The sequence below is a fragment of the Lissotriton helveticus genome, chromosome 6, assembly GCF_964261635.1.
Source record: "Lissotriton helveticus chromosome 6, aLisHel1.1, whole genome shotgun sequence".
Taxonomy (NCBI): Eukaryota; Metazoa; Chordata; class Amphibia; order Caudata; family Salamandridae; genus Lissotriton; species Lissotriton helveticus.
Window position 1 is genome coordinate 1,679,309,466 of NC_136067.1, and position 26,955 is coordinate 1,679,336,420.

Here is a 26,955-nt window from a genome sequence, read left to right on the forward strand (position 1 = left end):
TTTCTAAACTCTATATTTTGTTCCCATTTCGGAAATACATAGGTGTCCTTCATACCGATGTTTCCATGTATACATTTTCCCAGAATAATTGCTATATACCCGGTTCATAATAAAGAAAACATTGCAAGCGGCTGCTCAGGTTTTGGCTCTGGGTTCGTCGGGTTCTTGGTGAACCTACAAGTACTATATATCCCCACAACCAGTAAGCTCCAGCGGATGTAATGGTATATTGTTGTCAAAGAGTTGTCATAATTAGAAGAAGTTACAGGTGAAAACGTTAACACAAAAGGCTGTTTTTTCAATTAATTTACAATTTTTCCTATGTTTAACTGTTAGTTTCTATAAAGAATCCTTGAAGGATCTACACAAATGACCCCTTGCTGAATCTAGAATTGTGTCTACTTTACTAAAATGTATAGTTGTCCAGGATCCACTATTGTTTTTATACCCATTTCTACCATTAACTGGAAGGAGGTTGAAAGCACAAAAAATAGCAAAAATAAGCCATGTCCCAGAAAAATGACAAAACTGTGTCAAAAAATGTTGGGTTTCTGACAAAAGTCTGTCATTCCCTAAAAGCTGAGAAAATTGTGATATCAGCCCCACAAACCCTTTTTTGATATAATTTGCAGGGAAAAACCCAGATGCTTTCATTTGCAGCACTTTCTTCCCATTTTTCCCCAAAAAACAACATTTTGCTGTATTTTGGCTAATTTCTGCGTCCCCTCCAGGGGAATCCACAAACCTTGGGTATCTTTAGAATACCCATGATTTTGGAAGAAATGGATGCAAATCTGGCGTGGATACATAATGTGGTCAAAGGCCTAGCAGCGAAGGGGTTAAATGTCACCAAAACTCTGAGATGGCACTATAAGACCATATTATACATTGGGGGAGTTACATTGCAAAAGGAGTTTTTTTAAAAGAGAAATATTTATTTGAAGTTGTGAATGGAACACTCTATTTTACAGTTTGATTTCTCGTGAGTTGGGATTAATAATGGACGCTAACTGTATAAAGAATGTTTTCTTTTAATTTACCTAAATTAATAGATTATTGATAAAACAATGGACAAACGTAAGAACTATATGATTCTGTGAATGCAGCATTTTATGCATTGCTACTGATTTCCCACACGTGCGACGCAATTTGCAATTATAAAAAACTGTTGTTTCTAGCTCAAATGGATCGAAAATCATGCCTGCTTGAAGTAGGTGTGCTTCAGTAATATATTTGTAACTGAGTACTCTAAAATACAGCACTAGCAACTTATCAACGCTTTACCACTGCTGAATGTGCATAGCTCATTTGTTCTCTGTGAAACACTAAGACTTCAATGATATAAAACTCAGATAATTGTTCCAGCACCACTGATCAAAATATTACTGCCAAAGAAATATGCCATATAATATGATTTTCATGATGCATTAATCCAGCATAAATATATATATTTCTGCATCAGCGTCGCATTTGTTGTCTTCTGCTTCAGATTTGATCTCCCTGCCTGACAGTGAGTCAGACTCAGAGGCAAGCAGAAATGACCCACGATTGGGGTTTACCAGGTTCTCGCTGGCGCAGGAGGTGGATTGCCTGCGCCAAGACTGGCGAGACACTCTACATCCCAGAAGACCCAATCAGAGCGACGCAAAAGGAACAAGAAAATGCACCGACAGCGCGGCAAAGCAGGTTCCAAACGAAAAACCAAAGAAAAGGAATTATTCCAACAAAAGATGGAACCAGAAGAAGTAAGTCCAACCCTTAAGAAATCATGCCCTGACCCAAATGATTCCTCTGTTATCAATCTCACCAACATTGCTCTCAGTGCTGCAGAATTAAAAACTCTTTCACTGGGATTATCTTTCAGTCCCGCAAGTGACTTCAATTATGCAAAGACCAGGATTGATCTTTTCAAATACACTCGCAAGTTGAAGTTACAGAAACATTTTATTTGTAACAAATTCCAGCCCGCAGCAAATATAACATCAACAGCCAACACGTCACCGGGCTTAAATGTCAATGATCTGGAACTGTTGGAGGATTTGGAAGCACTGCGTAATGAAATCGCCAGTTCAGGCTTTTCAGAAGAACATTTGGTTTTAAACACTCCAGGTAACACCAAATTTAAACCCAAGTCTACTTTTACCCCCCTAATGTTACATGATAATATTGATATCTTTCATGAATTGGCCAGTAAGGGGATCAAAGATCTTTATGTAAGAACACTGAAGGAGAAATGCAAATTTTCAGCACATAACAACTGCTACATGAATTTGGTCAAAAAGGTGCAAGCGGATAACAACATCATAATCCGCCAGTCAGATAAAGGGGGTAATGTGGTCTTGTGGCCACGTTCACTATACATGGAAGAGGCCTATCTTCAATTGAATGACTCGCTGTGCTACAAACGGTGTGATGTCAGTGCTGTTCGAAAAGCACAAGCGGATTTCTACACACATCTGGTGGGTTGGAGAAGTTCGAGTTTACTGAGCCAGAATGAATTGAAGTTCCTCAAAAATGAATATCCGGTAACTCCCGTCTTCTACCTAATTCCGAAAGTCCACAAGAATCCTGAGAAACCCCCAGGCAGACCTATTATCTCTGCACGCAGTAGACTTCTGGAAAATACCTCCTTGTATATTGATTCGTTTCTCCAAGAGTTTGTCAGGGCACTTCCATCCTATGTACAGGACTCTGGTGACTTTTTGAGGAAACTAAACTCTGTAACATGGGACTCAGACTGTTGGCTAATAACTTTGGATGTGTCATCCTTATACACTAGCATTTACCATTGCGACGGTCTGAGGGCGGTTCAGTATTACCTGGGTAATAGACCTATCCAAATGATGTTGCTAGCCATGAATGCCTACTGTTTGCACAATAACCTTTTTATGTTCAGCAACCTGTATTTCCAGCAGATCAGAGGTGTTGCTGTGGGTGCCTGTTTTTCTCCGAGTTATGCCTGTCTGCATATGGGCTACTGGAAGAAGCAGATCCTCCATGGTACATTTCATGACATCTGTGTTGAACACATTGTGCAGTGGTATAGATATATCGACGGCATATTTTTAATATGGCTTGGCACCAAACAGCAAGCAGTGGATTTTATCAACAAGATCAATAGCAATGCATTCAATCTTACTTTCACCTCCACTATCAGCAAGGAAAGTGTTTGTTTTTTAGATGTGGAAATTGTCGCCAAAAACAATAAACTAGAGAGAACTTTTTTCAGGAAACCCACGGCAGGTAACACGGTTCTGCATGCCAAGAGTCATCATCCCGCACATCTGATACGCACTTTCCCCTACGGGGAGATGCTGCATATCAGACGCATCTGCAGCACTGACCTTCAGTGCCTACAAGCACAGGAGGCTAGTAAAGTACGATTCATAGCTAGAGGGTATACTGCTACAGCAATAGATAATGCCATCAGAAAGGCCAATCTCATTCCTAGGGAGGAGGCCCTTATATACAAAAGAACTCAGGTAGCTGACCCCAATCCAATCACTCAGCCTGCTAGGCTTATTTTGACATATAACAAGCAGCATCAGGCTCTACGCAAACTTATCAATAGAAATTGGAGTCTGGTGCGCAATGACCCCGTTATTGGGGAACTAATGACAGTTAAACCTGCAATATCTTACAGGAAAGATTGTTCGATGAGCGAAGCTTTGGTCAAGTCAAGCCCTGAGATTGCAGCAAAGGTTTCAGAAAATGCTCCACGTGTAAAGCCTGCAAGCACGGGGTCAGTAAAACTGAGTTCACAACTCCTTTCTCTGATATCCCTCGTACTATCAACAAACAGCTCACGTGCAAGACTGAGTTAGCGGTGTATGTGCTGGAGTGTCTGTGTGGCCTGCAATATGTTGGTAGCACCAAGTTACAGGTCCACAAACGGATACTCCAGCACATTAGAGCTATCAACACCAGTGACCCTGTGTATCCAGTCGCACGTCACTTCAAAGAGAAACATGGCAACAAAAGTCAGCTGTTACAATACTTCGTGATAGATGCCGTTTCCCCCCTGAGACAGGGAAACAATAGGGAGGCGATCGTACGGGCACTAGAAACGAGGTATATTGTAGAATTGGATTGTAAGACCCCTTTAGGATTGAATGCCAGCGAAGACTTTTACACTTGTCTCTAGTTTTAAACATCAACCCACCATTGTGAGCTGAACAGAATTTGAAATTCCCCGTTGATTTAACTTTATCTAACCTTGGGATGTCTAATGGTGTGTCCTCTCCTCTCCTCTCCCTCGTAGACTATAATGTTTTTAACATTATTTTGTTTTATGAGGAACTGCTGTTTTTAAATAATTAATGTTCATTTACATGATTTTTTATCTATTTTGCACATGTTTGCACTTTGTTCACTTTGTTTACACTAGAATACTAGACGGCCGCAGCTGCCCCTATTATTATATATTAGGGGCACAATTGAAAATTAACCCACTTGGGTTGTATTCTGGCACTTTGCTCTATTTTTTGCACAGCTGCATTAAGTTTGCACAGATAGGTCTTGTGGTATAAAATAATGAATTTACTCAGATATTTATTCACAAGTCTTGTATTTCAAAGAAATGCTTTTATGCTCTTTTTTTTACAATGGCTGTTTCCTATGTGCTGTTTTTACTTACGATCATGTGTTTCTCTACAACTGTGAACCCATGAGTATTTCTTTTCTGCCCATGTTGATGGTTCTAGTGTTATCCAATCACATGTTAGCTTCCTTTGCACCTGGCACTTTAAAATGTGTTTGCTTTTGACACAGCGTTGTGTGACCAAGGCCTCTGGGTAGGCCGAAACGTTAGGCTGGCATGCTGCGGTAAATTCAATAAACAAAAGATTTCTCACCTGCATATTTGGGTTAGCTTTCGCTTCTTCTCGTGTGAAGTCCCGGGTACGAGGGGACATCAGGATCTTGGGAAACGAGTCTCTTGACCCTCCTATGGGTCCTCAAAGGGGTGTTCACATTCCTGTGTGCATTATGGATCTCGTAGTCTCTTGGTGCAATTCATACCCTTCAGTGGGTGCGCTTTATTTCCAACTATTGTAATATTCACTCTTAGCTCTCCGGTGGGCCGCCAAAAACATCTGCACAGTTTCAATAAGCATTTGCTGTTACCGCTGTGAGGCATTGAACAGATCTGTGGCCCTGCGGCTCCACATTACTTTCTAGTGGCGGTGCAGCCTTCATGGCAGGACGGCCATATTTATGATTCTCAACCTTGTCCACAAAAAAGACGCACTCCTCAGCAAATAACTCTTCGAATTCTTTATTTCAAAACAAATCGGTATTTGTGAACAGCTGTAATTTTTGCGTTACGGGCCTTCTGGCCCTTGTTCACAGGCTTGGACAGAGCAAAGCAACAACAAAGCAAAGCACTTCCCTTCACACGTTAAATCCTTTTGTTTTCCCTCCAATGGGGCCTAACAGAGGAGTTCACTTTCCTGCGTGCATTATGGATCTCCTAGTCCCTTGGGGAACTTCATACCCTTCAGTGGGTGCGCTTCATTTCCAACTATTATTATTTTCATTCTTAGCCCTCCAGTGGAGTAAATTTGTTGAAGGGAAAAAGCAGCTGTGTTTCGTCGGCTTAGGATATGGGGGTGAACCAATGCATCCTAAGGAGATTGGCGAAGGGAGCAACATGGATGCCGAACGATACTGGCCCAAGTTGACAGTCTGGGAACGAGCAGATAGAAAGCTCGAAATCCACTGAAAGGCAGATTTCCTTTGTCCAATTTCCTTCATTCTTCTGAGCAATATCTGATGTGAAACCGTGCCGAACGCGACCGATAGGTCCAATAGCACCAGTATCGTAGAATAGCCCTTGTCTAGGGTCATCCTGATGTTATACGTGACCACTAGCAGAGCTGATTCAGTGCTGTATTTGGGCCTAAAGTCCAGACTGGGAAGGATCTTAACTACCAGTTAGTTCGACATGGATGGAGAAATGTTTATTAACATGCTTTTACAATAATTTGCTCTGGAAGGGAAGAAGCGATATAGGGCGAAGATTGGAAAGATCTATCAAAGGAACCGTGGTGTTCTTGAGAATGGGCCTGACGTGTGCTACTTTCCATTCTGATGGAACGTGACCCTCACTCAATGAGAGATTGAGGAGATATCTGATAGAAGGAGACAGTTGACATGCCTGGGAGGTGACAACTTTGGCCAGGATGGAATTGAGGGGGGAACCTGATTTTACCATATGAACCAGTGTTTCTACCTCTACCAAAGTCAATGGAGGGAAACTCTCTAACAGCTGGGAGGTTTTTAGATCTAGTTGATCAGATATCGGTTTGACCAGAGGCTGACTTCCTAACGGGACAATTTTCTCGTAGATGAGCTCTATTTTCTGCAAAAAGTATAGTCCAATTTCGTTACATAGTGCTTGTGTGGGCGCCTCAGACTTCTCACAGGTCTTGGGGTTGATAAAAGACTGGAGAAGGTGATGCAAGGTTTTAGGGACGTTTCCAGCCTGGGCTAAATGAGGTGCAATATGGGCTTTACGAGCTGCTTTCTATATTTTAATGGTAACTGGACAAAGTGGCCAGAAACTGAACTTTATCTCACTCATCGTGGATTGTACACCAGTGTCTTTCGTATTTCCTACTGAGTTGCTTCTGTCCACGCAGCTGAGGAGAAAACCAGGCCGTTTGAGGGCGTTTAGAGTGGTTAGGGAGAAATTTCAATGGCGCAAGTTGGTCCATAGCCATGGACACAGCGAGGTTGTATTTGGCTAGAGCTTCCTTTCTGCCATTGTCTGCGAGTACAGTAGGGGACAGGGTTTAATCCCTTCAACTCTCTTGGGCCCTGAATGGAAAATTCGATCAACGCATGGTCAGACCAAGTTAGCTGTTGGGGGGGTTCACACTGAACACTAGAAGAGTTGGAGAAGATAATGTCCAGCGTGGGGCCTGCTTTATGGGTAGGGCCTTCATTGGGCTTGGATAGGCCCAAGAGGTCTAGGTCTGTCAAAAGTGTCTGTGCATCAGCTTTGGAGGAGCATTCACTGTGGATGTTAAAATCCCCATATAATAAAAAGTTGCTGCACGAAACTACGTGGGAGGCTATTAGTTTGGTGAGTTGTATTGAAAAACCACCTAAAGCTCCTGGGGTCAGTTGACTAAAGCCCCCTTCCAGCTAAGTCGGGAGGAGAAATCTATCCGGAAAACTAGAACTTCCATAATAGTATTGCAACGCTGATATAGTGCTGTGATTTTAATGCTATCTTTGTACACAATAGCAATTCCACCCCCCACCTTTAGTGGTCTGTCCATCCTAATCAGTTTATAGCCTTTGGGTATAGCTAATGCAATGGAAGGGACAGAATGAGGCTTAAGCCAGGTTTCCGTCAGAAACCCCAGCTCAGGATGCACTGTGGACAATAGAGCCCAAACCTCAGTGGAGTGTTTAGACAGGGATCGGATATTACATAGTAAACTTTTCCATCCCTTCTGTAGCTTATCATGGGGTTTGCCTGTATCGTGGCCAGAAGGGTGGCAGGTTTAATGGTAAGGGAGCCAACAGTAGGGGGAAAACCACAGGGTGCCTCATGAGTCGGCGCCGGCCCAGCAAGTTTACCTTGAAATTGACAGGCTCAACAAGAGAAGAGGCCTTCAGATATAGGCCAGGTCTCAATCCGGCATAGGAGTGTGGGATCTGTCCTCAAATCCAACAGCTCACATCTAGTGTAATATCGGAGCGGAGTAGGGCCATGCATTAAATTGAATTGACCAGGGTCCCTGGCTTCTGGCGATGTCCAGGCATGGACAGACGCAGACGGACTTGCCTTTGGCGCGCCCGCTGCACGTCGTTTGAGGCATCCGGTTAAGTAGAAGGGGTTTGGCCACTAGAGCGCCAACCACCCTTACAACCGGAAGAGTATCAGGACTCCCTCAACTAGAATCGAGCTAGTCCCGTGATGGTCCGGGGAGAAATGACCTTCCACTAAGTTAAAAAGAGGTGAGCAGCAGTTTAACAAATTGTGCAGGTTTTAAAATAAAAGATTTAAAAAACAATATCAGTTCTGTGCAAAATCACAATAGAGCACTCAAAGCAGCTAGCAGTGCAGTATGTGTGCCAGCGCATGCCCATTCATATTCCATACAAAGGCACACATGCAATAAATAACGTGCAACATGCCACGCCAACATTGCTAAATAAAGCCTTTTGTTTTAGGCAGGAGACCATGCATAATGCGTTTCAACTCTTGACAAGTCTTTGTCAAATGAAAATATTCCTAGAGCGGATTCGAAGGCTTTTTTTATACAAACATGGCACAAACACTGAAAACTGACTGATTGTCCACATTGATTTAAGGAGGCAGTAGATTGAATTATTTTGGAATTCTGAGAAAGTTCGCTTTTCATTGCTGGTAAATGTTCACTTTCATTTCTTAAAAGGGTAAATCCTTAGGAAATAAAGTATTCCCATTGTTTTTACTTTACCATCACTTTTAGTAATTACATTTGTATAGTCACCAGGACCACAACATCCATAATGACCCACTACTGCTTTTAATATCCATAAGTGATTCAGTGTTCCATTTGTTATTATTTCGTAACTTGATATCGCTGTGTCCCAAGTGCCTTGATTTTGCCTTCAAACAGGAAAGTTCCACGTATTGGCTGAGTCATAGGGACACTGCAACTATCAAGGAATTCCGCTTTTTGGCCTCAATTGAGATATATATATGTATGTATATATATATTGCACACAATGTATTTTCCTCCTTTCAGGAGATACAGAAAGCACAAACCACTCCCAAGCAGTTGCTGCCTCAGTTATTCTATGTAGTGTAGAACCTGATACGTCTCGACCCACATGGGTCTTGGTCACATGATCAATGATGAGTACAAGTGAGATTTAAACCCCTTACCAAATGTGCAACATAGAAAAGGGACTATTTATCCCATTCCTGTGAAAACACCCACATTTACATATGATGAAATGGTTATACCTGACAATCAATTATAAATATACAATATTACATCGTATCACTTTCTCCCGTGTTCAGATTTACAAAATCTGCTTTGTCTACATATCATCAACTGGAATGGGCAGGGATTCCTGAATGCGCTAATCAGCATACAAAAATTAATGATAAACCTTTCATTACATGGGGATGACGTACATGGAAACATGGCAGACTCTAATTTCCTCAGTGGTTAACATAATTTTATAACCGTTCGGGCTCCAGTAGGCTCCATTAACACTGCTAGTCAATCACAGATATTTTTTGCAATTCTCAAATTAATTGCAACAGTATCACTTTCCTGCTCATCATCCCCATTAGTTATCGATTATCTAAAAAATTATCTAAGAACATTTCTGAAATTGTATATCACTGGTGTATCATTCCTTGGTATACACTCTAAAACAAAAACAACTCACTTCAGTCCTATTTAAAAACCTATTTATACTTATTACATTAAGACTCATTCAGAGGATCAGGGGGATTATTATATTCATGTCAATGGTTTCACAGATGTACAAACAATTCCTCATCATGGTTCAGCCCCTTAGGGACCAAAAAGTCTGCCTCCAAAATGTACTTATACTCTAGTTTTCGAATGGATAATACTTTATCATCTCCTCTTGCAGTGTTTGAAACACAATCAATACAAAAGATCCTCAGTGCCCTCCAGTCCCCTCCATGAGCCTCATTAAAGTGCTGAGCCGTGCTGTAATTTGAATCAAAGTTGGTTATTGGCTTCATGCGTTTAAGGATACGTTTCTTAACAGTTAAGATGGTACTCCCGATATACCATTTACCACAGGGGGAGATGATAGCATATACTACTTGATCGGTTTTACAAGTGACATGTTTGGTGATGAAGCACTTCTGTTTAATCCAAATTAATTCACATTCTTTGACACTTGGGTTAAATGTACTCGCTTAGCAATAGCCACATCTTTGAAACCTTGGTGGGGGTTTCAACCAACTGGTTTCCATGGGATTCATGAAACTGTGGACCAACTTGCCCTTCCTTAAGTGAAGTATATGGGTTGAAGATTATGGTTGAACCTTTGCCAATGGAATACTTCATAGTTTCCTCTCATATTAGGATATCCCAATGTTTTCGTAATATACCCCATAGCCTACCGGTAAGTTTGGTGTATGAAGTAATAAAGTGGATAAATCCTTTATCTTGTCCATCTCTATTGGCCTGTTTTGGTCTATACAACATTATTTCTCTACTTACTTTTTCAGCCCTGTCGTTAGCTTCATTGAACATCTTGTTAGAATATCTACTTTGTATGAATCTGTGTATCATATTATCACGTGTTGCAATGTAACCTCTTCTGAGCTACAATTAAATTTTGCTTGATAGAATTCACTATAAGGGATCCTTCACCTAACATTTGAGGAAAGGTTATTCCTGGCATGGAATATACAATTGCCTGCAATGAATTTCCTAAATAGCTCTGTTTCCAGAGTCAGATTTTTTACTGTCAGCCTTAAGTCTAAAAAAGCTATGATCTTCTTGCTTTAATTCATAGCGAATCGTAAAGTCAATTGAATCGGTGCAAAGTCAAACGGAACGATTTCAATTCTTACTCATCACCTTTCTAAATTAAAAAACATTGTTAATGTACCTGAGCCACATCACCACCTTTTATCAGTCATCAGTTCTAGCTCAGTGCACCAGACGTCTTGCTCCTCCCACCAGCCCAGGGAACATTTCTAAAGCTGGGGGTGAAGCAGGTGCCAGTAGCTGTCACTTGGAGTTGACTGAAGTTTTAATTCTCAAAAAGAAACTTTTTCTCAATTAGGTAAATGTATACATGTCATATATGCAATATGATCCAATATTGTCATGATGGGTTCTGGCTAATAAATGTTAACAGAATCACGATGAGGCAACATAAGACATATTAAACATTATCCATTATGTATTTTTATATTATCTGTTTAATTTGCAAAAGATAGCTTGAAAAAGCTGTTTTCTTCAGAGTGCATGTACCAATGAGCACTAATTAGAATTAGAATATAGTTCTTTTTTACCTTTCAAGAATATATATTTAATAGAACAATGCACAATGGCCAAGATCAGTGGGTTATCGTGATTCATTGTCTGAAGTGCCTACCAGAAAGTTTTGTATTTACATCATCTGCCACACAATTTTCCACTTTATTTGCATAAGAAAATGTGCTTTGTAGGTCAAATTAATTAAAGTATTACCAGGGAATGTGCTGCATAATTTGCATTTTTACTGCATACTATAGATAACCTTACTTTATAATTTGGTGCTCCTTATAGCCAAATAATCATATGACCACTGATAACGATAAAGGTCTGCAAAGTGGTTTGGTGTCTCATTATCAGCATGAAATCCTTATTTTACAGGGAACTCTAAAACATTTTCCCATATTTTCCAGTTCGATGTGAAACATGGGATTTTACTCCATTGTATTTTGTGCACTAAATGCATACAAACCTATAGAAACCATATCCAGTGATTAACACATGTATTATTTGTACATATTGTAGGCCCAGATTTACTAAGCACTTCTGATGTCCTTGCGTCGCGCAAGTCAATGAAAGGCAAATCAACTGCTTCACAAAGCCAAGCAAAAATGATTTTCACCTACAAAGTAACTCAACGCAGTGGCTTGTGTTGCCTTTGCATTGCTTACATGGCCCTGGTGTGCGTGCAGAAATATCTTTATTTCTCCTTGTTACTTCTTCTTTGCAGATGTACTGCATTCTGCAGCACGCATACAAACAGGAATATGTCTCTAAGGATTGTTTTATGCGTGGAAGTATTCCTTCCAAGGCTGCCTGCACTGGTACTAGGCAGCCACAAGTGCACCAGTGCAGAGAGAGAGAGAGAGAGAGAGATGAATTGCATCATATCATTCTCAATATGTCGCAATTCAGCTCTCTTCCATTCATGCAACACAGAGCATCAATATTCCTTGCCTTGCTGGATTTCGTGAACTGTTAGTAAATCTGGGCATGAGGTATTTACTGTTTACTATCTGCGCCATCACAATGTTCATTGGACCAATAACACAAAATTTAAATAACATGATCACTAGTAATGGTATGCTTCTATTTCAACTACTTCATTTTGAATTAGTATGCCGCAATTTACCTAAGAAATTCTGAAACTTATGCATTGAATTACAAATGCACTGGCTAAATTAAACACAAAACACAGCTTTCATTAATAAATAAAGTTTATTTCTTGTGGGAACTACACTTGACATGCAATTTCATCCAACAAGCAGCACAAACATGTTTTTCAGTAGTCTTCTGCTTTGACATAGAATCAACATTCAAAAAGGTTTTAACAGCATAACGATTTTTCTACATGAAAATACCTCTGAAATGATTATAATCTTGACAATACCCGCTTCTTCGTTTGACCACTGTTGCCATTTGAGATTTACACACATGACATAAACAATGGCGATGAATACTATGACACTGAGGTTTCAATACATACATAAGAAAACTGCTGCTTGCGGTTGACTATCATCTATGATCGCTTGTATGGATTTACATGAGTTTGGGATGGTAACAGTAAGATGTACAATCGCAGACATCTCCTCAATGCTATTACATATACACACCCTGTATTCTCTCATTAGTTTCCACATTCATTGGATCATAACTGAAAAAGGATAAATATGTGAACAGTCGACACACACTCTGAAACTGAACTTAGACCCCTGATCATGTTTTAATATGATATAAATCCAAATGTTCACTGGAAGAAATACTATAGATAACTGGTTTACCTTCATAGTAACTATTTTCTTGGAATTTGACAGACGTTCTGCCATTTGTGGCACCTGTTTTATCATGTGCCATCACTTCTATGGCTTACTTAATTACAGTTGATTCATAGAAGAAAGCAAAATTGACCCACTTTTTCTCAAGTTGATATACTGCAGTTTGTCACAGATCTTTTCTCTTTCCAAAAGGGATACAAAAGTAGTAAATATTGTCTTCAAACATTTGCCAAGTTACACCTGATACTCCGACTATCACAAATGTTACATAACCCCAAAGTACTGTAAATTATCAAAATTTGTTTACAGAAAATTACAAATTTCTTTCAAAATACATTACATTGCTACTATTGCCAAAAGGTGTTTTGCCGAAAAAAGACCTCGATGTAAATAAAAATGCAATTCAATAACCTTCTGATTAAAATTTAGGAGAAACATTTTGTGTGCTATTATCTAGTAATTGTGTTGAACTTGTAAAGAGTTTGTATCTTGATTCCTTTTTTTCCTGAATAAACTATAAAACATCTGCCAAAAACTATTGTGCTATATAAGGCTTACACAATATATCGCTGTATGTACACAGATACCCAAGCAAACCTCTACACTGCTTCATTCACCTTGACATCTGGTTAGTGACTCAATCACTCATTGAGTTGAGATCGTCCATTTTTCTCTGTTCCATGTGAACACTCAGTGGAATTAACGGTGTCTGTACTGCCTCATGAGTGGTATAATACAAGAGGGCGGGCCAGCCATTTTCAAGAAAGGTTGTCTCAATAGCTCCTGCGCTGTGGCTCTCTGTGAAGGATCTCTTACCAACATCAACTCCAAAAAGCCCCGTAATACAGAGGAAACCTGTAGTATCACATGGAGTTTGTAATGAAAGAGAAAAAAGGTAATGTTATAAAACAATGCGAACGACATGAACATAAACCACAAGATTAATACGCCATACTCCAAACACTATCAATCCTGATTTCCATAAAACAGAGTATGTGTTTTCTTTCCTCTCATAGCTAGGTATATGCAAAGGAGGAAATATCACAAACAAAAGCAGAAAAGCCCAAGGCTACTGTGTTTCGAGCTTCGACCAACTCTCATTGCTATATAACATAAAAAGGTATGCTCTAAGCAAATTGTTTCTGACTCTGAATAGCAAGTTTCTTAAGGATGGGAACAGTATGAACTAGCTAGAATTTGTTAGCTGTTATCACACAGTATAGTCCAGAGTACATTTCCTATATTTCCAAAATAGAAAATATGTTTCTTTCCTTTCATTCTCAATATAATTTAATACTAATGAGTTCTCTAATAAGCATTTTATCATTCTCAAACCTAAACTGTAAGGTTACTAGCCCACGAGAGGCTAGGAAAGAATATGATAGCTGTTAGACCTGGCACCTTGGCGTGAGTCTCCCTTCCACTTTTTGCTGATGTGCCTCAGATGTTTTGCTGGTGTTCGATGCACAGGGCACTGCGCCACGGCCAGTCCGTGCCGCAGTGCAAGTGCTCCCAATGTAAAGTGTATCCGTAATTGATTTCCACGATTGGTTTATTTGGTTTACTGACAGTCCCCAGTAACGTGCACGAGGAGTGCCGCGGCTTGTAGATACAAATGCCTCTAGTGGGCCTGCAGCGCTGGTTGCGCCACCCACAGAAGCGGCCTCGTAAGATATGTCTCGGGTCCGCAATTGCAGACCCTGCGTACAGTCTGGTACTGCCACGCTGACTGCGCAAGTGCACACACTTGCCAGTCCCTAAACCTTACCTAACCTTCATATCAGTCACCCCTATGGTAGGCCTACGGGCAGGGTGCATTGTAAGCGTAAGGTAGGACACGCCATGATGTGTGTGGCATGTCCTAATAGTGAATTACCGCCCTTTTCGTTCTTCACTATTGAAGGGCTACCTGTTCTCTTAGGCCAAGGTGAGCTGCCGGAATTATTACACGCTACAGTCCCGGCAGGCTCAGGGAACACGGTGGCACGTCGAGTTTAGTATGCCTGAACTCAGAATAATAAAATACTTCCTTTAGCAAGGTTTATTTTAATATCCTGTGTTTGCAAATGCTACTTTTAGAAAGTTAGCCTTTGCTTGCCTAACTATTTCAGCCCGCCTCGGCCAGGATGTGTATCTGCTGTCTGGGTTTGTGTGAGTGACAGGGCTGGGGGATTCCCGGGGACAGTCAGGGTTACCAGGTGGTGAATAGGGTGCTTACACCAGGATGGGTGGGCGGAGTAGTCCTTGACTCTGAATAGGGTTGTGCTCCACCACCACAATGCTGGCTCCACCTCCTGCGGAGCGTCTGATGTCCCTGCCCTGCACCCTGAAAGAAGATTGCAGCTTCCTGTCAACAGAGTGCTCCAAAACTGGGTTGAACCAGGCTCAGGCCCCCTGGTCTGCAAAGACAAAAGAAACTGAGTATAAATATAGGAGCCCTGCTCCTAACAAATCAGATCCTGTTTTGACCACGACGAACCTCTGCCTGACTAGAAGGACCAAGAGAAGCTGAAGGACGGAAACCAGTCTCTGCCCTGTAGGACTGGCTTACAGTGGTGCCTTTCTGAGAACGGAGAGGAAAGGACCAGAGAGGACTTTGTAGACTTGTGCCTGAAACAGTCTCCAAGGGCTTGATCTCGAGCTTGCCCCTGAACGGAGCCCCAGGACCAGTGGGTTCTATTCCTCCTGTGCCCGTCTGCTGTTGGGCCTTTAGTTCTTATTTCCTCGCCGGAGTTGTGACCCGGGTGCCTTCGCCCCTCCTAAGGTCATGACATCTCGGAGCCTGGTCGCCCTGCCTCCGAGAGCCCCGCTCAAGCTTGAGTCGCTCTCTGCTTCAGTGCCGGGCCCCCGTTCTCCTGTCACCTCGCCTGCTACGGAGCGCGTAGTGCGCCTCTCATCTTCTCGGGCCGGAATTTGCACGGAGCGCATCTGATAGCCTCGGACGGTCCGTACGCCATAACGTACCCGACTGTCTCGCTTTGCCCTCCTGCATACCAAGGCTCGTGCCGCACCTCAAGAAAGGCCTTCCATACAGTGGTACCGGAGGCCCGGTGCTGCACCCGTCTGCCCGAGAACGTGACGCCCCTCACAGATCCACAGGTACAACCTAGCGTGCTAAGAAGTAGTACACCCCGCAGGCCTGAACGGCGCCTCGCCCCGTGAGCTGCATCAGACCCCGGATCGCCACAACCCTCCACACATCGAGGGGGCTGCGAGCCGGACAGATCCTTTGGAGAACCGTTGGCCCCGTCCCCGGTCCGCCCTCACCAGTAGCCGTGCCTGAAACTCCTCGGACACTCAACGCAAGGGACAATTGAACTCCATCCCGAGTTCGCCTCGGATCCAGGGTCCGCAACGTTTGTTTTCCCTGTCATCGTACCTTGCTAACCAAGAACACCTAAAGAACAATTGCCTATTTAAATCTGGTGGCCCTCAATCGCTAAACGTTATATGGTCTTGTGATAATCCTGCATATGAAGTATTTTTACATAAAGTCTACGTATTTTTGATACAACCTAATGACTGGTGTCCGTTTGTGGTGGGTCAGTGGGTTTACTGTATGTGATCATAAATGCTTAACTAACTATCGCCCTTAGGATTAGCCTTGTCTGCTCGGGCCACGCAACCTAGAGGGTGAGCAGGTGTTATTCTTACGGAGTAGTTCCCTTGCCCTGACTAGAGGAGAAGGTCCCTGCTTGTCACAAGTGCATACCTGTGCCAACCAGAGACCTCCGATTCTAACAATAGCTGTCCTGTTGGGCTCCTCCTCTGTAGTGACAATATACATGGAAAGGGTGGTTTGAGAGGGTGATCTTGTGTAAGGTTAACATTTCAAGACAGCAGTACTGATGGAAGAGTACACAGGGGGTGATGATATGAGCAGCAATAGAGAAGTGAACACTACACAATAATCATACTTTAAAAGGACAGGAAACCATAGGTGAAGGTCACTACCTTGACCTGAATGAGTCCCGACAGCATTATGAAACAGATTAGGTTAAATGGTTCTTAACCCTCCTGTTCTTTTTATCAATGCAAAATACCAAGGGAATGACCCCTGAACTTAGAAGCCTTAAAGCCCCATTAGTGAGTAACGTTCTTTCAACTTTTCTGGACAAACGTAGAGTAATATAGAATTTGTATGGAATATATTCTGAAATATCCTACTGAATTTTCAATGCGGAACTCATGCTTGGAGAAATCAGGTGACTCTACCTCCTATAAGCGGGTCCTCCTGTAAAGGATTAGACATTGTCCCCTGTATGGGACAAATGGTTGATGCGAGCAGTAACTGCATTTCCACGGGGGTCAAGTACGAAACCCAGAGAGATAACCAATTTTCTGTACGGTAAACTTTAGATTATCCTTGGTAGCTTGGCCTAGGCAGCAAGGTGGTTCCCAGCTAACGTGTATGTTGTGTATGTGAATATCTAGCCAATTAATAATATTGTAAAATATATAAAGCACCTAAAAAATATCAATTTAATAAAGTAAAAATGGAACACACTAGGGACAAATAGGTGGTAGGATGTAATAAAAATGTGGGGTAAAAACAATAAACTCCCTAAAGAATTAAATGGGGTCATAAATCATTCAAATACTTTCAAAATAGCATTAAAGTCCAGTGTGAATCAGTTCAGGAAGTTGAACCACACATTCACAACCATTAAAGTTGTATGAAATCAAAATCAGCTTCTTTTTTCTCTCTTGCTTTCTCCCTTTTTCGTTTTTAGTATTTATCGGCCACATGCATCAAGTGAATTTGGAGTCGCAAACGGTGCGAATCGGAAAAATAGGCCGTTTGCGATTCCAAATTCACTTTTTGAAATGCATGATACATTTTTTAAAGAACCGCAATTTTTTGCATTTCCAAAAAATGCGATTGCATTTAAGGAATCGCATTTGTGCGATTCCTTAAATGCAATGCATGAATCTTTTAAAAATTGCGAATTTGGAAATAGGAGGTGCAAATTAACACGAGGTTGACCCTCGTGTTAATTTGCGAAATCTTTCAAAAATGCTCAAAAAAGCATTTTTGAAAGTGTCATGTTACACACACACATGTCCTTTGGACATGTGTGTGTGAAACTTGCACTTAAAAAAACATTTCAAGGGTGCAGTGGGGGGTCCTTTTTTCAAACACGGACCCTGGAGTGCGAGTCTTCTGTGTTTCCTGTGGTTACTTCGTGCGGGGAACCCTTTCTGATATATATATATATATATATATATATATATATATATATATATATATATATATATATATATATATATATGCTCCAAACTTGTTTTTTCGCTTCAACCCGAGCCTCAAACGACTGCGGGCCGTGGCGGGTTAGCGAAACCCATTAAATAAAACTTCCATTATTTTCATGAAATAAAACAACAGTCCACAGCACCCAATTGCTTCAAGCTGATTTATTCAGCAAATGCTCCACTCAACGCGTTTCGAGAACACAAGTTCTCTTGTTCACGAGTGTTGAGATCCTGTTTCACAATACATTAAATAAATATCACATGACTTGTGACTAAGTGAAAGTGTAAACAGACTTCATCGTGCTTACAAAGTAATGCACCTTTCTCAATCCAAAACACAATATTACCTCATATCGGTTTCAAACTTCAATATATGTGCAAATAAACTTTGTTTCAATGCATTGGAGATATAACAAGAATAGGGAGATAACACTAAATGAACAGAGGGCGCTGCTGTGTTCTCGGGACATACAATGCCGATATTCGTACAATTGAAACTTTATTGTTCCCATTTAACTACATGTTGACAGGATAGTTAATAGCTGGACTAAGACTCGGTGTGCGTAGCTACCCAAATACCAAGTATTATCTAAGTATTCTACACGCCGACACACGTATAAGTTGGTCTGTTTATTCATTTAGGCATGCTGTACTGCACGCATATAAGCGCATATTCGGAGTCTACATATATATATTTTTAAAACAAAAGTTAAAGTGCAGATATAGTGAGGTGTTCAACTAATAGAAAACTAACATTTAAAAAACAAAAAGAAACGCTGAAAAACACATATATTTACAAGTTATAAATTACTGAGCTAATTACTACTTGTGAGTCGCCATGCACTGCTTTTTACCATGTATATTACACCACTCTTGAAATGTTAAATAAACATCATTGATGACATTATTAATGGCATTTCAAAATAAATCATTGATAACACCATAGTCATATACATCATAGAGTTATTGAGTGTATATGTGGGTCCACAGCATAAAAATAGTCTAAACTCTAGAGGCAACTGAAATTGTGCATATAAGGTGCACCATTTAAACAATCTTTAAAGTTGAGACACATGTATTACTCTGTGATTTTTGTAGTTTATATAGGTTAAATTTGGCCCAAAGGCATCACATGCTTTACATGAGCAGCAGGTCACATAACACAGTTCAGAATTCTTTTTTTGTTTGGCCCTGGGAGCTGAAGTAATTTGCCCAGAATCACAGGATGTTGAGCCAACTCTGGGACTTCAACCTGTTCATGTTAAACAAGGTATAGGATGAGTGCACCTGATGTGGGTTGCAGAGGTATGTTTCAAAGTAGGTATGGCTTAAATACAAAGATTGTTCCAAAAAGAATTGTCAGAATGGCCAAAGCTTCGGTGGACAATGGAGCACACACCAGTAGATATCTGGACATGAACCAGTGCTAAATAGTATTAAGACAGTCACATCTTGAGTAGCAAGGACATTTATAATATGTGGATGTTTATTTCCAGAAGTTTTGGAGGCATTGCATATTGTTGAATAACGCAGAATATAGGGGTGTCTCACTTACAGGGGGTTTATCTAATACTAGAGTTGTAAACATGGCTCTCGGACAGTATGCATTGTACCCATCTCAGGAATGTGTGCAGTACGTTTTACCAAACTACGGACTGTTGCCAATAGGGCCTAAGTATACCCCTCATCCTGCACTCACAATACAGCTAAAAACTTGCACTTAGGCACACACTCACCCTGCACTCACCCAGCACACTCCTCATCCTAGACTTATGAAGACTCATTGCTTACCCTGCACTCACACAGACACATTGCTCACCCTACATTCAGGCACTTTGCTGACCCCATAATGAGATGCACTCATAAACACACATACATTTTGCATTCAAGCACATTATTCGCTGTACACACACTCTGACATACTGCTTATTCCATGCTTACACAGACACATGAGTCACAATACATTCACACAGACACACCACTCAGTCTACACTCTGCAAGCAATCCTTTCACCTTGATCTCCCTATGCACATTACTCAATCTGCCCTCATATTACTCACACTGCACTCATTTAGGCAAACAACTCATTGTATAGTCATAAAGCCACATCCAAACACTGCACTCACAATACACACTATCCAACCTGCACTCAAAATACCCTTTCCTCGCCCTACACAGAATGAGCACTTCCTCATTCTCACACAGGCATACTGCTGACCCTACATTCACACAATTCACCTTGCACTTATCCAATCACTTCACTATGCACTTCTGATGACTCTCACCGCTTCCAGCATGTACTATGCCCATCACTAACCCTGCTCTCACTGTAAATTCACAAAGTTGCATCGCTCACCCTACACTCAAATTGGTATACTACTCATCTTCTCCTCAACATGCACACTGCTCAGTTGTGCAAAGGAACAACTCTCACCCTAAACTAATTCAGACATACCCATATCCCTGTACTGACAGAGTCATACAACTCACCATGCATCAAGTCAGAGACATTGGATAGGACTAGGCACAGAACAGCTCCTGCAAAGCCCAACCTGTAGGAGTAGGAGGAGAGCTGTCAAGGAGAATTCAATCATACCCCTTTCCCTATCCTTGTTAAACTTGGATGGGTGCAGGAGATTTGGAATTAAGAAACAAAGTACAATCCTTGTAAGTGAATGAAGTATAGGGCATATTTTATACTTTAGGCAGTAATGAGGACAGCATCAGCGAGGCAAGCAGATAATTAGAAGCAACCTGGCAAACTATCTGAAGATAATATTTCAAAAAAAGAGACGGTGCAGGTAGGACACCGGTAATAGGAGGATTTGGGGGGTGAGAAAGCTGTCCAGAGAATAAAAGAGCCTGCCCAGGGTGAATAACTGTTACAGTAGTCTACAGTGATGGGGTAACTGAAGATAAGAAGGCCTCAATTGAGAGAGGCTATTGCACAAAGAGAATGAGACCACAATGAAAGAAACCGTGCCAGGTAAGATGCAGTGACATAGAGGGAACAATATCTGATATAAATGTAACCATGGAATACAGCTATGCAAAGGAGAAAATGCTGCTCAGAGTTGGTGACCAGGAGAGACAGTAGTTGACAGAAAAATATTAGGATTGAAACAGTATTTATTGAGAGAGACGTCTGTGCAGAAAAAAGGGTCTTCCTAGCTCAGCACTTTAAGAACTACCCCACTACGTTTAATTAGAAGTGCACAGCACAATACTGAGTAAATACGTGGAGCATGTGCCTATTTTGTAAAGAGTAAATTGTTACATTATGATAACTTTGAAGCCCTTTTCAGAGTAGATTAAGGGTGTGCTTTTCAGATTCTGATGATTTCCTAGCTGCTCCAGCATATTGTATGAGTTGTTTCCCACCAGTGGCAGACTTCTTCACCATGTGCTGCACCGAAAGCTGAGGGTCTTTGGGGGGGTTACACATGTAGATCCATCAGTTTAAAAACTGCCTGATATGATGAGAGATGGAAAGAGAACATGAAATTATAATGTCTATGTGATTTCAGTTCAAGCACTGCTCAAACGTAGGCTTGAATGAATTTGGAGAGAACTGGCTAGGTGGTAAGCCTTGAATCCTCTCTTTGGTGTTAGCTCCCTTCTAACTTTTGCACTGAAACATATACAAAGGTAAAGCTGTGTCAATTAACTGGACTGCCCACTCGTGTAATCAACACTGGCGTTCCTTGTCTTTTAAAAATGTATGTTTTTCTACATTGTACTGTAAAGAAATAGGTGCCTTGAATTACAAATGTGGCTTCTCTGAGTAGTACTGCACACATGGCTATCATCTGTTTTAGTAAAAAGCAATCTAGGACTCCTTCTAGGACCTCCATTCCACAACCCTCTGAATTTGCCACGCTGAATCTAGCCCATCCTCTTCACATTTATTGACTTCTGATATAATTGAAATTCTGCCCCCTTGCATCATGACTTGTGCAGAGTGGATTTACCACTTCTTCAGCATCATCACTTTAGTCAAGTGCAGAATCCCATTGCTAGACCTACGTCACTCAGTAACCCAGGCACCCTAAAATATAAAGCAATGCTGTCTGCATCAAGCATGGTAAACTCAATAAAGCGAGAGAAAGAAAGAAACTAGTGGGAAGAAGGAATGGAGAAAACGCAGGTTCAAACCACATCAGACTGTATGCCAATGTTTGGGAGAAAATGTGTACCAGATATGGAATCATACAATTATTTGTGAAATACACTTTTATCCAAGTGTTTGTTGGTGCTATATTACAAATGCTTATTACCCAACTCAGTGGTACACATAATCTGGTGACTTTATTTTCCTTAGGGGGTGTTTTTTTTAACTACACCTTAGATTTACTTCTGCTCCTGTGCACCAATCATGGTTTTGCTAACTGTCTTTTGAGTATTTGTTTTATGTGATTTGTTTTCACAAATTGCTTGTAGTAACCTCTGCTGTACGCCTGCCAGTCTCAGACAGGAACTGTATTATTAAGAGCAATTTGGAGAAATCACAAATGTGTAAAAGAAAGGGAAAGCAGCTTTCAAATGTGCACACAGGGAAAAATGTATTATCAAAACATTTTCAACAAAGTTGGTTTATTTAATTTACCATATAAATAAAAGTAGGGAAATGTTCTTCCTAGAGGTGGAAAACAGCATGTTTGGGATGCAGATTATTTTAAGGCAGTAGTTTTCAAAGGCCTCGTTTTTTTTCCAGCTCTGCCTTTTTCTACCTCCCTCATTAAAGGTTGACCATGACACTATTTTCTTGGAACAGCTGAGGCTTTTGTAGTAGCAACATCTTTTAAATACAAGCATGCAAGTAAAAGCTTATGCTTTTATTATAAAAATTGCAGTACCCGCACAAAAATGCTTGCAAAGTGCTGTCTCAAAAACAGTTTGTCACTTGATTTTCTTCAGAGAATGGAGATGGTGGGACGAGGGAGTTGCACTTTCAGGGGGAAAAATAACACACTTACTCATTAGCAAGCCATCAAGAGTGCTTCTCCTGTCAGCAGGAGATTCCTTAGTTTTGTGCGCTCCTTAAGGCCCCCTGCACGGTAAAAATTACACTGTGAACATAGGTCACAGGTAAGAATTACTTCAAGTCCACAAACCCTATAGGATGCTCTCACAGTGAAAGTATGACGTTGTTAGTGATGTTTTCAATTATGTCGTTTGATATGGCATCCATTGTGTCATAAACTATTTCATTTAAAATGTCATGAGTGATGTAATATGTGAGGTCATAAACAGTGCATGGCAAGGGTGCAAGCTATATATAGTTAGCTCAGTTAACTATTACTTGTGAATTTCAGTAGTTTTTTTTGTTTTTGAATTATATTTTTTAAAACAGTGACTTTTGTTTTTTTATGAGAGGTACGATCTTATTACCATAGCTAACTATAACAGCACTTTAACCTTTGTTTTTTCAGTGAATCTCTGGGTTTTATTAGTTACAGTCAGCCAACAGTTCCACTGTGCAGGAGTTCACCGCAGGGCCCCGCCTCATTCCCATGGACACCCAATCCCTTACTGAGCCCACCCTTTGACTGTGTTCAGTGTGGGGTTGGCCGCAATGCTTGTTCTCTGCCCTGCCCTACAGCCAACTCCACTGCAGTACCCCAAACCATGCTGCACACAGCTGTGGACAGCACTAAACTGGATGCAGGCCCTGCACCCAACCCAACGAGGACATCCAACCCGCATTTTCTTTCCTTTGTTTTAATGATTTTTTGCAAGCTTTACCTCCATGATACTATGCAAGCTTACTCTGTGAAACTACCTCACAGTAGGGCCACACTGGATCCCGTGGAATGATTTATTTTTTTATACTTTGGTCCTGGGGATAGTTCCCTTTGGGACCACCTCATAACTACCTGTAAGTAAAGGCATCCCTACCGTGCCCCCTCATACCAATTTTTTAAAAAGGTTTTCAGGACAAGGGAACAGTACCCCAACTTTAATAGTGACTGCAACATTTTCGTTTGAGTTGCAGTCAACCAATCATATTGCTTGGGACCAGGACTGGTCCTGCAGTAAAGAAATGGCCTTCCGGGGAAAAGACTCTCTTGGTCAATCAGAAGTTCCTTTTTTTATTTTGTACTGCGAGACTAACAGGGGAACAACTGTGCCGATATACCTAACATTTTTACTACTTCAAGCCCAACCGGACTACTTCTTTAAATGCAAAATTCTCGACAATGGCTGAAGGGATATACACCAAATTGCAAAAAGCATGTTTTCTAACTGAAGTGCTATCTTTCTTCCAAATTTGATGCAATTCCGTTCAGATTTTTCTTCCTTATCGGAGGGTAAAGTTTCCTATGATAAGTGAAATGAGAATAAATGTTTTGGGACCCCCTTTTCCTTGGCCTCCTGTAAATGGATCGCAACAAAAGTTTCGAGAAGGAGCCGAGGTGGCAACAATTTGTTTTTGGGGAAAGTGCCATTAAGATTTGTCACAGGGCATTAAAGTTATTAGCAAAATAAAACCCACTCTTCCTATAAAAACTCGGAGCTAACTAAATACACTTTAATGCCCTATGACAAATCTTAATGGCACTTTTCCCAAAAACAAAATGTAGCCACCTCGGCTCCTTCTCGAAACTTTTGCTGCGATCCATTTACAGCAACTTTGGCAGAAATTTTGGGGCATATTACCAACGTTAAGCGATATTTATCGCTAACGATGCTTAGCAACGAATTTTTTACCGCTAAGCATCGTCAGAAATCATCGCAGATAAACCTTGCTATTATCAAGGTTTATCGCAAATGTGATAAAAAATGGCCGCAATGCATGAATATCGCTGAAAAGTCAGCGATATTCATGCATTACCGAGCGAATCCTCTTAGCCATGTTATCCACCTCCCATTGGATAACATGGCTAAGAACTGCTCAGGGCAGGTGTTAGTTTTTGGAGATATTCGCGCTTAGCGCGAATATCTCCAAAAGTTGGTAATAGGAGATAGCGATGTTAGCGACTGTTTCCAGTCGCTAACATCTTGACACGCCCACTTTGCATGTCATTAGTGATAAATATCACTGACATGCAAAGTAGGGCCCAAGATTGTCGCTATCTCCTACTAGCGGTCGCCAACTGGTGTTAGCGACCGCTAGGTAATAGGGAGATAATTTTATCTCCGCTTTCTTGGCTTTTAAAGCCAAAAAAGCGGAGATAAACCCCCTTGATAATATGCCCCCTAGTTCTTTATCTAGAAAGTGTGCTTTTTGTGATTTGGTGTACATCTGTTTAGTAGTCTCTGGGAATTCAGGGTTCAAAAGGTAATATATCTGGATACTTAGGTATGCGGAAGAATTATAGGAGTCCAGCAGGCACGAAAGTTTAAAAATAGACCAATCTGATGGGCTAAGGTTTTTTTTTCCTGTCAGCTACATTGTTCTTGCAAGTCCAATAGGGGCTCATGCTCTGGTTGGCTCGCTGCAACCTGAACAAAAATGTTGTTGCCGCAATTACAGGACTCAGTCCCTGTGTCCTGAAAATCAAAATAACATAAGGTTCATGGGGGCAGGGTAGGGTTACCCTAACCGCTTGGGCCATGTTGGGGGTTTATGCCCAGAAGGGTCATCCCGGGGTTAAGTAAAAAATATGCCTCACTTCTGGGCCAGGTATATGCCTTCCTTTGACTTATCTAAGACTATTGGATTCAGTGGAGAAGCTACAGTCTGCAAAAATCTCAATTCCTGACAGGTTTTGCAATCGCTTTGATTTACCAAAAACATGCTCCTGGCCTGCACTGAAGACTTAATTATTAATCGGAGGATTCATGTGACAGGGAACTTCAAGTATTTGTTAAAGGCAATCAGTGACAACCTACGAACAGGGAGATTCAGTGGCCAAAAGGTCTACCTTCGTTCTTGAGTACATATGCAAAATAATGCTGCCATCGTTAGTTCATTTCTTCCAAGTATAAAACTAAAGTCAGAAAAGACATCAATTCCAGAAATTGCATTTTATAGTTGATCCAATTGTGGTTAGAGGCATAACAAAGAAACCTTTATGTGATCACTAAAACTGAGAATCACGTTTATGGATTATAGGCTCTAGGTACATTTAGCTTCCCAGATGAAATGGGGATTCTTGGTTTCTATAGGGTAAGCCAATTCCGATTGCATGTTCTGTATTTTAAACGTTTTTAAATTTCTCTAATACATTATTTTTCTCCAGAAACTAACTAATCTGTTATATCTCTAAACAAAATGGATGGTTTAATAGAACTGATGAAGATTAAATATCAGGTTGTGATTAAAAAACCTGGATGTTGAATAGAGCTGAAATTGTCCACCTCACCCAACAGCAGGATAATTATGTGCAATCTTATTATGTTATAAATACATTGAGGAGATGCCATCCATACATTTAGAGCAATAATATGTAAAATACAAGTAAAACAAACCTTGTGTACATCTTTAACTCTTGGGGGTAAATTATCTCGGATCCTGCGCATAGCTTGAAGTGGTGGTTCATTGAAGTATGGGGGTTCGCCATCTATCATTTCTATCACCATTATACCAAGTGACCAGATATCCACCTGCAATTTACAAAAAAAATCTGAAAATGTACTTATGCAAAATAAACCATGTGTACAGAAAACAATACTAATACAGCACAGATTAGCAAATTATACTTAAATAATTCTCTGCATACTCGAAAAATCATACTGTGAGGGCAGATAGGTTTGCTAGTATTGTAAGATGAGAAAACTTTAACACTTGATCAAAAACCCACAACGATGTCTCAAAAGCTTAATAAAAGGACATAAGAAATGTTATCATGGAAATGTTATTTACCTTTACTACGGGTCTTTCTGATGGATATTCTACCAACTACAGATTTGTGACCTCTTGAAATCCCAGGAGTCAGAGTGGTTCTGGAAAATTTTAGTAGCTCTTCAAGGATGGTAGGGGGTGCTCTTGCCAGGAGCAATGC

The 26,955-nt window shown here is 40.9% G+C and overlaps 1 protein-coding gene across 1 annotated transcript in view; it reads right to left on the reverse strand.

Moving 5' to 3' along the window:
- Positions 1–12,178: 12,178 nt before the first annotated feature.
- PAK5 (p21 (RAC1) activated kinase 5) overlaps positions 12,179–26,955 on the reverse strand; it is an 807,900-nt gene continuing 793,123 nt past the window's right edge. The window contains exons 8-9 of the mRNA XM_078649528.1: positions 26,423–26,557; positions 12,179–13,609 (exon numbers count right to left, since the gene is read on the reverse strand). Coding sequence (XP_078505654.1) covers positions 13,454–13,609; positions 26,423–26,557 — 291 coding nt within the window. The 3' untranslated portion in view covers positions 12,179–13,453. The remainder of the gene's footprint in view (positions 13,610–26,422; positions 26,558–26,955) is intronic.